Below are 14,777 nucleotides of genomic sequence, written 5' to 3'. Positions count from 1 at the left end.
AGCATCACCGACCCTGCGGTTTGTGGAAAGTGTTATAAGAAAGAAAGTGGAAAATTATCACTTATATTTATGTTAACTGTGCGGCAAAAGTGACCTTTTCTTTCGTAGAACGGTAGTGCAATCAGAAAACATGGCGATGTTATGCATTTAAGATTTTTAAAAGCAAACATATTTTTTATTAAACTAATGCGTTTATTATGTTATTGTTTACTCCTCATACAGTAATCGAGCGGCACAAATAAAGCTATCTAGCCAAATAATTTACAAGTATAATGCCGATTTTCGAAGACTGTAAAAAAAAATAATTCCTAAGTTGTACGTAACTAATGCAATTTATTAAAAATAATATATCGACGAAGACAATCAAACCAACTTTTTATAATCACTCTGCTATTATAACGAAAACAAAATCACAAAACGATATCAGAAAGCCATAACAAATAAACGCCACTAACCAATAAAAACCACGAACCTTTTCCGAAAACTCCAAAAATCAATCTCCTACGAACCAAAGTTGAAAACGGTTCAGTAATTTTGTATAACGTGAGCACCATTCACACATACACATCAAAAGGGCGGCCTTTTTGCTTTACGATGCCATAATTCTTGATTCTTTTAGGAAAATGTTTTGAAGAAATTGACGCCATAAAAAAGGAAAGTTACGTTTTGTTGTGACTTTATTTTTTTTACTACTCTTAAATTTCGCTTGTTAAGACGTATTGTCGCAGTTTTTATACGTGTTCGTGGAAATTACGTAAAATAAAGTAGTAAATGTAATTATTTGCGTGTTTTCGCAAACAGCTATTTTTTTATAAGGCCTTTATAAAGATCCACCAATATAAACCCGCTGTAATTGACACGACCTAAAATATTATATTTTTGCAAATACAAGTAAATTCATCCTTTACTGTAGAGTAACAAGGTGGACAAGAAAAGGAAAAGACTTTCACCGATTACCATATTTCGCTCTCATTTGGAGATTTTCCAAAAAAATCGCCGAAAAACTAGAACCTCCTTTTTTTTATAAGCCTGTTAAAAGACAAGATCAAATCGGGCAGTTGATAGTTGATCACAGTTTTAATAAAGAAACGCTAATCACCAAAATCCTCCGAAAAATGAAACTTACAGCACCTACATACATTTTTCAAAAATGTTCTTAAATAACCACAATTTTCTCTCTACCTTACATAAACATCCCCTAGAAGTTATGAGGTGATTATTCTTTGACTGTATACCACAGAGCTGTACCCTCTTAGACCCTCCGGCTATTAAACTATAGAATGTGTAGTAGACTTTAACGGTTATTTTTGTTAAAGGATGTAATATGTGGTCTTTTCATTCTCTTTGATAGTAGTAATTTTATGTATAAGTTATAGTACGTGCCTTTAAGGAATAAATGTTTATATTTTAGTGCCCAAGCTAAAGGTTTTTTTTTAAACTGAGTTCGTAGAGATTGCAATAAGCGCAAAGGAATCAATTTTGGTATTGTAGCGCCTAACCTAATTTTTTTTTATTACTTTACCTTATACCTTATTTTTTTATGTAAACTGAGTTTATAGACATCGCCTAGAAGTGATGTTCTGTTTCTTCCTAACAAACCGTACTTCAACAAGGTGGGATAGTGTCCTAGACACTAGTTTTTGTAGTGTTTTTGTTCTCTATTGTTCGTCAACACTAATGTTGCCCTCTTTTTACTGTTAAAAGACAGTTTTCATATCCAGTCACATTCGTGTCATCAGTTATCCATACTGAGTCCACGTGAATCTCAGTACCAAAAGCGACTTTAGTTATTTACACTTCAATATTATACATCGACTTTTCTTTGAGACGACAGTCTACCACAGAGAATAGTCAGTTAATTTCATAAGCAAACATCTGTTGATTTATACAGCCAAGTTTTTTATAAGAAAACTCCTAAAAACGATGATTATTATTCGCTAATATAGCCTATTACACTGGCCTAATTTTCTAACCAACAACCTAATGAGAATCGTGCATACGACTCGTTAACATCAGTCTCGACACGCCCCAATGACAGCAATGAGATCATATTTCGCATTAATTCAATTAAAACGTGTTCAGCCTTTACTGCCGTCACCTCACGTCAAATTATAAAGGGTTGGCTTTCTGACCCTTCTGACTGAGTGGCTTTATGAAATGCCCTTTGCTATCTTAATGGAATCTCGTAGTTTTAACATGTGTCTGTACAATTTCGGGAAATATTTGAACTGTGGACGTTATTACCTGACTTCAGTGCAGAGGGGTTAAGGTTTTGATATTATTTTTGTACTTTTGCATATCGTTTCATATTAAGCTGCCGATGACCTCATATAAAATAAGCTTTTTTGTCCCAGTTTAGTAAATCTCAGGTTAATAACGTTGAATATCCAAAAAGAATAACTCAATATTTTGTAGATAGCTAAACTCTTCGGCACGTTGTATATTGTTAGGAAGCTAGGTAAATTGGTAACCGGAGATTATTTTATAAGCCCGGATCCCATCGAATCTACTCAAATAACATTCGTTATACCTGAAGCTGTTACACAATTCTTGTTGGGAAAATTTGAGCTCCTAACCTCTTTCAAATTTCTAAATAACGGTGCGCAAGCTACATCTTTCTGCACATCTTTGTCATAAGGGTGACTTCTATCCAATAGTTGAAGAGAAACCTGGGGGGCTATCACGTATCTCGGTTGACAGCCGTTTGAAAGTCACTATGCTGTCCATTGTTTTCTTCCTTAGATTATAGTGATTAATACGTTACGTCAAAGCAGCAATGTACTGAATAGTGACCATAGATTTGACGTATACTAGCTGTCAACTGAGATACGTGATAAGCCCGCAGATCTTTAATGGAAAATGACTATAAATTTTTGCGTAGCATTAAATTGTTTTCATAATGACGTGTACTTTATTCAGATTTTCTGGTTGATTTATTATCATATTTGACACACAGAACATAATATAGAATTCTACTTCTGCAACAGTTTTTATATACCAAAAATATTCTGGTGCTCGAAAGAGCTTGCTATCTTTTGCACGCAAAAATCACGCTGATACAAAGATAAACAGCTCATAGAATTAAACGCGTGACTATAGGTTTACTGGATCAATCCCGTCTAGCCATGTGGCTTAGGAAACCCTAGAACACTAAGCAGTCAAGGCCGATGCTAATGGATCGGTAAATTGTTGCCAGTGTTGCCAGTGTTGCCACGCACACCCTTAATCATATTATACAGATTTAGTAGCAGCCTTTTATCGAGAAACTTTTATTTTGTATAATAAACTATTGTTTTTTTTGTTAAAGGTTATTTTGAGACTAAAGGTCGGGTCTGTTTCGGTTTTGTTGACTTGAATTGGTATTGAGAATAGTTGCTTAACTAAGATTGTTCAAACATTTTGATTCGATGTAATGACTATTTCTATAGCTTTTCCCAAACGCAGTAGAATAATTCTTTATATTCTGTTTTGGTCATAAAATAGTCGATAGGTTCATGTTACATGGATAGATACTGTGACTTGATAAAACCCTGAAAAAAAAACTTGGAGAATTTAAAAAATCTTATTGTTCATAAATGGCATATTCAACTTCAAGCATAATTTTTTTAGTTAATTTTTATCATGTTTATGATGAAAATGATCAGCTCTTTTGAACACTAAAATAAATAACAATTTTAAAATCAAACAAAGAGTAGATAGATACCCAACATTGTGCATCAATTTTATCTTAAACTAGCTGACCTGCGCAATTTCGCTTGCGTCACATAAGAGAGAATGGGACATAATTTTCCCCGTTTTTGTAACATTTTCCGTTGTTACTCCGCTCCTAATGGCCGTAGCGTGATGTTATATAGCCTAAAGCCTTCCTCGATAAATGGTCTATCTAGCACTGAAAGAGTTTTTTAAATCGGCCCAGTAGTTCCTGAGATTAGCGCGTTCAAACAAACGAACTTTTCAGCTTTATAATATTAGTATAGATTAAAAACTGCGACAGTATAAAGAATAATTCATATTTAAGCCCACCATTAATATTACCATAGAGAATAAAATGAAAACCATAGCAATGAATCAGCCTCCCCTCCTGTCGGCCATTTCCTTTTATCATTCCGGTTTAATCCCATAGACTGTGGTGAACGTATGCTTATGTCTCTACCTACCCCCTTTTAGTCAGGAGGATTATGGTGGTGGGCTTTGTGTGGTACAGTATTTAGTAGTTTGAGGACAATTTGAGAGAATAATCTGAAAATGTCTGAAATTAAGTAGAGTTTTTGAATCTCGTTGCGTTGTTTTCTTTTTTGTAGGAATAACGCGGTGAAATCCGAAAATTGTGTTTTGATTAATAACGTATTATTACGACTGAAATACTGATAATGAAACTGGGGAGATCTTTTTTAATTTATTATAAACTTTCCTTTGATTAATACAATGTTATTTAAGATTTATAGAATAACTAGCGGACCCGATAGACGTTGTCCTGTCTATACGTCTTTAATTTGAAAATTTAAAACTTTTTTTATAATCTAAACCATTCTCAAATCCCCTTGAACACACACAAAAAATTTCATCAAAATCGGTCCAGTCGTTTAAGAGAAGTTCAGTGACATACACACTTACAGAAGAATTATATATATAAAGATTTCGGTGATAAGTACGGTTAGTTGATCAATCAATTATTCAAGAGAAATAAATGTTTGTTTTAAGTTGCAGTTTTTGCTTTCATTTAATTCCCATGTCTTAATAAGAAGACAAAATTGAAATTACTAGACACAATTTAGTACAATTTTGGAATGTTGTAAATTGAGTACATATACATAAGTATGTAAAGAAGGTAAAAACTCATTCCCGTAGGTATCAAAATTAAATATTTTTACCAAAAGCATGTTTTTGTTATATTTCACCAAGTTAGTTTATTGAAAGCCGATTTGAATATAAAGCGAATCAATTCAATATTCCGCTTCTTCTTGACACAATTACCGCGATTTGTTGGAAATAACTTTCCTAAGGAAATGCTTATCGGAAATTTCCACGAGCGAAGATAAAATTATTGGCATTTTCGTGAAATAATAAATCGCGATTAGCATTTTTTTTGATCAAAAGAAGAATGAAATTAAATTTCAGGTAATATTTGGTAATATATATTACAAGATTACTTGTTTCTAATGGTTATTGTTTCGGATAAATAGATTTCAGTTCTGGTCACGTGGTCACAGGTTTGATTCCTGTGTGTTGTTCTTTCCAATTCTCTTGGAGTGGTCTCATCGGTCCAAAGTTTGGTCACATCTTGTCTGTAATTTGGTCCTGGTGTATAGTAAGTTATTATAATCTACATTGGCAAATCAAATCAAATCAAATCATTTATTCATATAGGTCAAATGTTGACACTTATGATAGTCAATGATACAGAGAGTGAATGTACCGCCAGTTCGGAAGGTAGGGCCAATGAGAAGAGCTGGCAAGAAACTCCAGGCCACTCTTTTTTGGCGTTACATGTATTCAGATATAACATTTAAGATGAGCTTTTCAATGCATTGAAGCATTTGGTCATAAGCTTGAGACAGTACGGGCAGTCGTCGTTCTCTTTACATAATATATCAACAGCTTATATTATAGTATAATAAAAATAAATAAATACACACTAGTGAATAATCGTAGCATAATAATATGGTGTGGTCTAAATGTCTTCTTAACTATACTTTTCTTCTTGAGCATCAAAAAGTTAAAAAGCGAAGTTCAATGTCGGTCTTTATATTACGACTGTTTTGTTATAAAACAACGATTGAAAGCCAGGAACCTAACACAAATCGGTTATGCGATTGTTATCTTAAATCGAATTCAATTTCAACACGCATACTCGTTAACACACAACAATGCAGCTTTATCGATTTTTGTCCAACCAGTAATTTCTTACTAATTTACCGGCACCTTCTCAAATATATATAAAGTAAGCCAAACACAAAGAAAATTTCTTCCAAAATAGTTACATAACTCCCAGGTGTCTAATTCTGGAGGCCAATGTCCTTGACACGGGCCACTGAAGGCAGCGCCTATCGCTACATTGCGGCAAATCACACCAACTTACCTGGTTAGGCGTCGCAGTTTCCGTCGTCATGTCGACCTCCACCGATGCCAGTCTACTCCTCTTCTTTCTTTTGTGACATGTACAACAGTCTATGAGCGAGGACAGTGTAAAACCACCCTTAAATCAAACCGACATTGCCGAAATATCGATTTTTTGAGTACACCACACGCGGTCCAGTCAATTTAAAGTCCTCACTAGCATCCTTATTCAAAAAATCAACATTAAAAAAAGAAATATATTCTACTATCGATTGAGTTCTATATTCGAATTGAACGCGGCTCGCGCTCCGCCATTTTCCTTCCGTATTCAAATTCCGTGATTAGTAGCGCACTTTTTTTTGAAACGACACCTACGATAAAAACACTAAGCGACAATTAAAGCTGAAACGATACACTGCTGTTAATAACTAAATAGATACGTTTTAAACGATTAAAATTACAGTTTTTCGTACAAGTTGTTGCGTTTGGTAGTTCACCACGGGGGTGTAGAAGAATTTTGCCGGCTTTGGACGACAAGTGAGTTGGGTGGGGTGGCGAGATCGTACTGCGACTGCGCGGGGGCGTTTGGGTGTGTGCGTGATTTGCGTGTATCACGACCAGTTTAACTTGATCCATTCATCCCCCTCTGTTTTTGTGTGAATTACTTGGAGAAGGGGTGTCAATTCTGGGTACCTGAGGTCTTGGTTGTTTGGTCATGTTGCATGTATTAATACAATCGATAATGTAGACTCAGATGTTAGGAAATATCAGACTGAGAGGGGCCTACGAAGAGCTACAGAATCGCATAGGCAGACAATGCCGTTTGTTAGCCAATGATAAAAAAGCCAGGCTCAAAATAAGGTGTTGTGTAATCTAGACAGACTGAGACCTAGAATTAGCTGAGCTTATCCGTTATTACTTCAGGGCTTTTGAGCTTTTACTCGAATGATGTAAACTAGTTTGAATGTTATATTGTTATTTATGATGTCGTTTATTTGGAACCGTAGGAACGCTATTAAATTATGTTTGAGTTGTTCATTATTACATTTTAAATTGAGTTAAGTAAAACGTATAACATTACGAAACTTTTATTAACTGCTAAATTATTGAACCAACTCTACGCCTTCAGGTTTTCTTAATTAAGTATACTATATACTTATATGATATGATCATTTATCTCAAACAATACTGACAAGACCCATACTAATAATTATGTTTTATTTGAATAATGGAACATCAAAATCACTGGCTTATTGTCAAGTAGCCATTTTTTTATTAAACATTGCAGAAAAGATTCGTCATATTAATATTTTCTAGTAACTTTGATAATGAAATTAACGTTCTCAATAAATACGATTTTTTTAAAATTTGGTTTTCTATTTCATTGTGTTGAATTAGTTTTCAATGTAAAATTGCTGATTGCTATGAATCATCCAAATATTGTCGATTTTTACTTACAACCATCATAAATGTTAGTTATTTGTACCACCTCTCACAGAGAAAAGGAATATATTTTTTATCTATGCGCTACTCTGACATAGATCTGTTAGCAAATGCTTCAAAGAGCTAAGCATTAAAATAATTACTGAAAGCTAAATGCATTTCGCAATTAAGATTTACAATGTAATGTTGCTTTTAGCCTTTAAAGTTTTATACAAATCGCTAAAATATTTTTGCATGTATAGGTACTTAGGTAATGCTGTGTTTAGTACAACTCTATAATGGTTGTCTACCACTTTTGGAGAATTGTCTATCTCGTAATCTATATCTCGCATAAATCTATATCGCATAGTGGTATTTGAACTGGGCGTCTCCGTGCTTCGGAGGGCACGTAAAAATCGGTCCCGGTTGTTGTCTATTAAGATAACAGTCGTTAAGCCACGTCAAAGGCCTTCTGGCGGCTTGAACAACTTTGACACCAGGTTGACCACTAACCATACGATAAGAAGACGAAGGTGGCTTTTAATAAAAAAATATCTTTGAATCAATAACTACATGTGCTTATGATATCAAGAATAAAAAAAATGTCGATCAAATAGGTTCATGAGATCGTCCGCCTCAGTTGATACCTGCCTAATACGAGCCTAAAAATATTTTTTATTAAGAAAAAATATCATTTGATTTAAAACGGAGAATTCATATTCAGTGCTTCAAAAACAAAGCTATTTCAGACCTTAACCGCTACTAATTAAGCACTAACTTCATAATTAAAACAAAACTGGTCCATTTGACCATTAGCGTTAAAATTTTAATGTTACTGCTTAATTCGTCCACGTTTTACGCGAGGGTCGCGGGTTCAAATCCCGGCAAAATTAAAAGCCCTTTAACCTTTGTTCGGGGCCTTCCATTAGGAAAAATGGGTAATTACATTAATCAATAAGTTGTTTTAGAAAGCTTCTCTTTCTTTCCGAACTGTTTCGATGAAGCAAACTTAATAATACGAAATCTAAATTCACTTTTTCTTTGCTTACTGAGATTGTATATATTAACTCTACGACCAATGTTGCATCACAGAAGCATACAAGCTTGCAATAGTAATTATATAGTAGAGTTTGCAAGTTTAATCGCATTCCAATGTAATAACTGATTTGAGAACCATATAAGCAGTTCTTAACTTTGATGTACTATAATAGCATTGTATCTAGTAAATTTCGTCTCATGCTTTCGTCTTCATTATAAGTAACGCGCAGATTTCCTTTTAATTAGTACTGACATTAATTTCAAAAACATTTATTACGTCAAAAGTAAAATAGAGAAGATTACTTAGTTTCAAAAGATTCTTAAAACTAATTAACTTTAAAGATATTTATTTTTCATATATTTCAGTGTCAAAGATCTTTAAAAAGTTTCACAAAGTCGTGACACAGGAATTTCAAAATGATGCCTAATGTAAAAATCTATTTTACATATCAAAGGACCTCGTTCCATATTTAAATGCTCATACTAAACTGCGCTCGCCAGCACTCTTTAGCAAAGGGTATCAAGCAGCCACTTCGGACCCTTTATGACAAGCTGTTGATGACCTTGTGATAAGTGCAATATTGGTATAGTCTATTGACCTAGCGAAAAGTGCGCATGAAGGTGTCATTTGAATATTTTGGGTCAGTTTCACGAGTTACGGATAAGTCTTGGTTAAGTTTTCAAGTGGAATTTTGACAGTTCGATTTATATACATTTGCTGTCATTTTATCAAAATAATTCGATACATATTCAGTTTTTTTTTTAATTTGAATCCGGAGTTTAAATAAGACATGTATAACTTACTATTATTTTTGGTCTTTATTTGTGTACATTTTTATACGAAACATCAGATTGTAATAAAAAGTACATGACATATACATATATTTGGATTTATATTTACATACGCTCAGCTTTAGCAGCAATATTTGTGAAAGATTTTCAGACACATTATAGACTTAGTATATTTGATTGATTTCGTTTGATATCGTTAATCCAGTCTAGCTTTCTTGTAAAACCTACCAGAAATGACTTAATATTAAGAGATACTAACAATTTTATACACCTCATAGTTGAAACAAGAGATATGATATTACATTTAACAACACGAAACCTATTAAAACATTGAAACGACATGTGTGTTGGCTCTCCGTAATTACTCGTCATATTTATTTAACCTGGCCTCTGCTGAAATTACATGAACCGTTATACCTAGTGGATGAAGGTTTTAACTTCAGATAAATACACAGAGTAGGGGAGAGGTGCCATGAAAGGGACATTTATGTTGTGGAGCCTCTAATAAGTATATAAAATATTATTTTTATTAGGTTGGAGTTGAATGGGAAGCCTTTATTAATTTACTATTAAAATAAAATACAGTAATTATTCATTCTAGCTGTTGAGTCATTTATTTTTGCAATTTTCAAAAATGTGTGTTTTGTCCCTTTCATAAATGGCCTGTTTTGAAAGGGACATGATCATTTATGAAAGGGACAGTACATAATATCTAAAATAATCAGGTCAAATTAAGTAAAAAACAAACATACTTTAGGAACCACCACTACAATAGATAATTTTAAGAAAGTTTACGATCAGATTTGAAAGTAAAGGAATTGTTATGTGTAGTCTTACTATTGCTATCATTAGAACATGACAAGTTATTATATAACATGTAATTGAAATAGAGATCAATACCTAGGTACATTACATAGTTTCGTAAACATCTTAAACACTAATTAACTGTTTTCTTTAACTTTGGTTAGGTATTATCTGAAAAATATTTTTAGTGACAAATTGAAAATGCCTTTAATGCCACAGGTTTCGTGTGCCCATTTGGTGCATATCATTCACTGCCTCTTCAATTTATTTGGCATCAACACGGGTTCTCTTTTTTGGTGACAGTTTATCTGCAATGATAAATAATAATTGATCACAGTTATAAATATAAGCAGTCATGAAAGGGACGTCCCGTTCATAACCGTTTGTTGTGTCCCTTTCATAAATATCATACTCAAAATGAAAACATAACCACAAAATCTACAATTGTAAATAAAAGTGTACTTACATTTTGTTTTAATATTCGTGTACGACAAGGAGATACTAATCTTATGAAAAATAATAAATAATCAAGTCACATCACTTGAAAAAACGTTTTACAAAAATAGCTAAAAAAATACTTTTCTACCGTAATACGAACACTCACACGCGGTAGCCACCTTTGAAGTGACAGAAGCATGAAATTAGGTGCGATCGAATGTCCGTTGGTGCTGCCATACAACAACAATAATGTTGATCTGAATCGGTTTTTATTTTAGCTGTGATTTGAAATGTCCCTTTCAATACGTGTCCCTTTCATGGCACTTCTCCCCTACCATTAATATTACAGGCGAATTTATAATTTTATCATACACACGCAGTCACACAGTCCCTCTGCATTTTGCACGTAACGCAAATCAATGGAAAACCGCATTATTTTGTTCATTCCCGTGTAATATTAGGTAGGCACCTGGTATTAAACCAGAGCGAAAGTTTGGTAGAATTATAATGTATGTTCTACATAGGTAATTACATACTATTGATTTGATTCAAGCAAGTGGCGCTCTTTGGTCTCTGTCCATTCTTATGAAAAAAGGCATAATTCTATGTATTGAAACTCAGACATACTAGTTATAGGAACTAAACGAATTCTAATTGTCAATTTTGATCGACTTGACATCAATTGGAGAACTGACTAAATATAACTATGGTACAATTATTACGTTACTCTGAATGATGCCATAACTATGAATAGAACATAATACAAGATATCGGTCGGATGTATGCTTACTAGATGTACCTATTGATAATTTTGGCAATCACCTGAATAGTGATTCTTTGGCGGTGAATTAATGTTAGTAAGAGTTATTCTAATCCTTTAAGTTGGCAGAGAGGCTGGGCATGCAAGATTTATTAGGATAATTTGACAGCCGTCGATTTCATCAGAGCGTCGTCTATCAGTTCTTTGGGTTTGTACTTTGTGTCCGTTTTTTGTATGTTTGTGAAAGTCCCCGCGACACAAGAGCAAGTCTTAGTGCGAGATTTGTATTTTTAAAAGAGAATCATTAATTCTGAGCATTACTAAAATAAGGTAGCTGATTCAAAAAAAAATATGTTTCTTACTCAATCACGCCAAACCTCCCGAATGTGGTATGATATAAAAAGATAGTTTATAACCTAGACTAACATGGGATACTCTTTATAGGGAAATCTTCTAACGCGGACGAAGTTGCGGCCAGATGGTCAAAAGATTTTTCTACAAAATCTATTTCATAAATTAGAGATTCGGAAACAAAATTTAATTTTAACTCTGGGTAATGTGTACATGTGCCAAGTAAAGTACTTCTTTGTTTTTACATTAATAATACTGTTAATTTCAGTATAAATTCCGCTCACAAGCTTTTAACTACGTAATTTAAATACAAATGTAGCGACAACATTCACACGGTAGAAATATTCAGTTTAAGGCACTTGTCCCACCGCCAACGATGAACGAGTAACGAGCAGAGCTAGAATTGGAAACGAGTTGGCGAGCCGCGGGGAGCGAGTGCGTAGTTGCGGTAGTTGTGTAGCTCTGCTACAACCGAGTGTGCGAGTGAGGCGAGCGATCGCTCGCATCACTGTCATCATCGCAGAGAAATGACAGCTGGTTGCTCTCTCGACGTGTGTTCTAATCGCACGGGTATCGCTGAGCGAGTGTTATCTTTCATGGTTCTGATCGCTTAGCAACAGACTAGTGAAGAGAGTGCTCGCCGTCAGCGTGAACAGTCAGCGATTAACTGTTTGTATATGTGTCTCTTTTGTTTACATGGAATACATATCTACTATACGTTTCTTGAACGAGAAAATAGCCGATAGTTTGTCGTTTTCTCGTCGGCGGTGGGACAAGTGCCTAACGATGTAATACAAGAACGAATTCAGCTATGAAAAGTGTAAGACAAACGCTCTTTGTTTTTCAGACAATAATTATACTACTGTAACGCGGTTATGGTACAAGTAAAGTCAAATGATACGTGCTATAAAAGTTTTAAGATATTGCAGTGACGCCTTCGTTTTGAAAATGCTATATTTCAAACTAGCTGACCCGTGCGGCTCCGCTCGCGTGAATGTCGTGCTGTTGCATTCGTTGCAGCTCACTTAGACCTAGATACTTTCAAAATAATATACCTACCTACATGCAAATGCTTTAAAAACTTTTTCGTTTTGACCTATCCTTCTGTCCGTACCCGTCTACTCTCATGTTCCTGTCGGCGCCCGCGTACCTACCTGCTATGTAGCGTACGCGTATGGAACCGCGCTTAAGTTCTTCACTCGCGAAATCATGTAGGGATCTACGATGATACGGCCGGCGCGAACGCCGCGTTAACCATAATTTTATATTCATAAGACATTGTAGATAATTTAATTTTACCTATCATCCCGTCATATGATACATAATGCATAAAAATTTTATTGACATTAAATTTAAAAAAAATAAAACATAAACCAATAAGGTTGGTGCATGTTGTAAAATTGATTACAACGCCATCTATGATGTGTATGTGTAAACTCAGGTTCATATGAAATAATGCACTATGAAATAAAATTAATATTAAATTATACAAAAATCTACCCAAAATGTTTAAAAAATGCTAAAAAAGTATTTTGAATCGTAAAACAGTCACAAAAAGTCATTGTATCCGATGCGGTTTGATCCCAAATAAAATAATGCACTATGAAATAAAATTTATATCAATTTCCACAAAAATCTTAACAAAATCCATAGAAAATGTTTAAAAAGTACTTTGAAACGTAAAACAGTCACAAAAAGTACTGTCTCCGATGAGGTTCGATCGCACACCAAAATGATTGTATACGGAACAATATACCAATACGCCACAGCAGCGCTTAAACGCGGTGCCAAAATTATCGCTTATATTTTTATGTTACCTGTGTACGATTTTTACTACATATTTGCAATTTTCTAGAAAATTAAACAATTTTATGAGGTAAAAAGTATCTTAGAAACTGCTCCACTACTTAGTCTATGGATATACCAAATTTCAGTGCATTCTATCCGGTAGTTTTTACGTGATAGTGACACATACAGACGGAGGACAGACAGACAGACAGACAGAAAAGAAAATTATAAATTGCAGATTCGGTATCAGTATCCGTTACTAAACATCCCCCATTGATTTTTTTTTAAATATATTCAATGTACAGAATTGACCTCTCTACAGATTTATTATAAGTATAGATTATGATATAGTTCGTTTGATTTAAATTAAATAATAGTCTAAGATCCCGTTAAGAACGACACAAGAGTTGTGACGGGAAATAAATAGTCAACCTAATGTTTGTATATTCTATAGGTTTCATATTTTCGATTGGACTGGAATTTGTTCATTAACCAAGCCAGTGTAATTAAAAAAAAATAAAAAAAATAATTGTTAATTAATCATATTCTGGACTGAATTTTTTTAGACAACCCATTCGCAATATAGTTATTGACATATTTTATTTGATAAAAAATATCTTTTATCCATTAACCAGCTCGGTGAAGGTCGTTTTTAACGGGATCCTATACTATAATGTTATAGTTGTTTTCATTTACGTTTGGGGCGATGATAGTTATTTCCTAGAACTTCGAATTAAAAAAGTCAGGCAGTATTTTGTTCATTTCAGGCGCTTTAACGAAGGTAGAATAAAATATAGTAATATTCTACTTAACTAAAATATCTCTTACACAAAAATACGTAAAATCTTCGAAGAACATATTTTCCCAGAGAAGATTAATAGCCGGATACTTTTATATTCTGTTGTTAGTAAATAGATAAAAATCTCATAAAAAATAAGCTTTTATATAAAAATCTTTTACATCTAACAATACATCCGGAACACTTTTTAACAAAGCGTATATTTCATTTAAACCACCATTATTTACTTTAAAATTATGAATAAAAATGATTAATTGGACACATTCATTCATCATTCACTCAAAACGGATCGTTCAAAACACGTGTTCAACTTTCGTTCACCAGAGTTCCGCATTCCAGGTCAGGATGGAAAACCCTTAGCTCTCGACGGCTTAGAAGTGGATTCCGTATATTGTTCTCATATTTATAGAAATAGATTTTGTTTAATCGTCTGAGTATTGGATTAAGGAGGACTTTTGAACTGTGTTTGAAGTATGCTACGTGTTTGACGTATAAATAAGACGAAATCTCAGGTATTTAAAGTATTGT

The 14,777-nt window shown here is 33.8% G+C and overlaps 1 protein-coding gene across 3 annotated transcripts in view; it reads right to left on the bottom strand.

Moving 5' to 3' along the window:
• Nucleotides 1-14,777, bottom strand: part of LOC142983910 (uncharacterized) — a 133,037-nt gene that overhangs the window by 69,698 nt on the left and 48,562 nt on the right. Inside the window, exon 1 of one of the 3 annotated variants that reach the window (XM_076131101.1) lies at nt 6,080-6,616. The exons of the other annotated variants lie outside the window; for them this stretch is intronic. Coding sequence (XP_075987216.1) covers nt 6,080-6,109 — 30 coding nt within the window. The 5' untranslated portion in view covers nt 6,110-6,616. Of the gene's footprint in view, nt 1-6,079; nt 6,617-14,777 lie in introns of those variants that run through there. 3 annotated transcript variants of the gene reach the window in all.

Source organism: Anticarsia gemmatalis, chromosome 25 (assembly GCF_050436995.1).
Source record: "Anticarsia gemmatalis isolate Benzon Research Colony breed Stoneville strain chromosome 25, ilAntGemm2 primary, whole genome shotgun sequence".
NCBI classification, from domain to species: domain Eukaryota; kingdom Metazoa; phylum Arthropoda; class Insecta; order Lepidoptera; family Erebidae; genus Anticarsia; species Anticarsia gemmatalis.
This window is presented reverse-complemented; position numbering and strand designations above follow the sequence as displayed.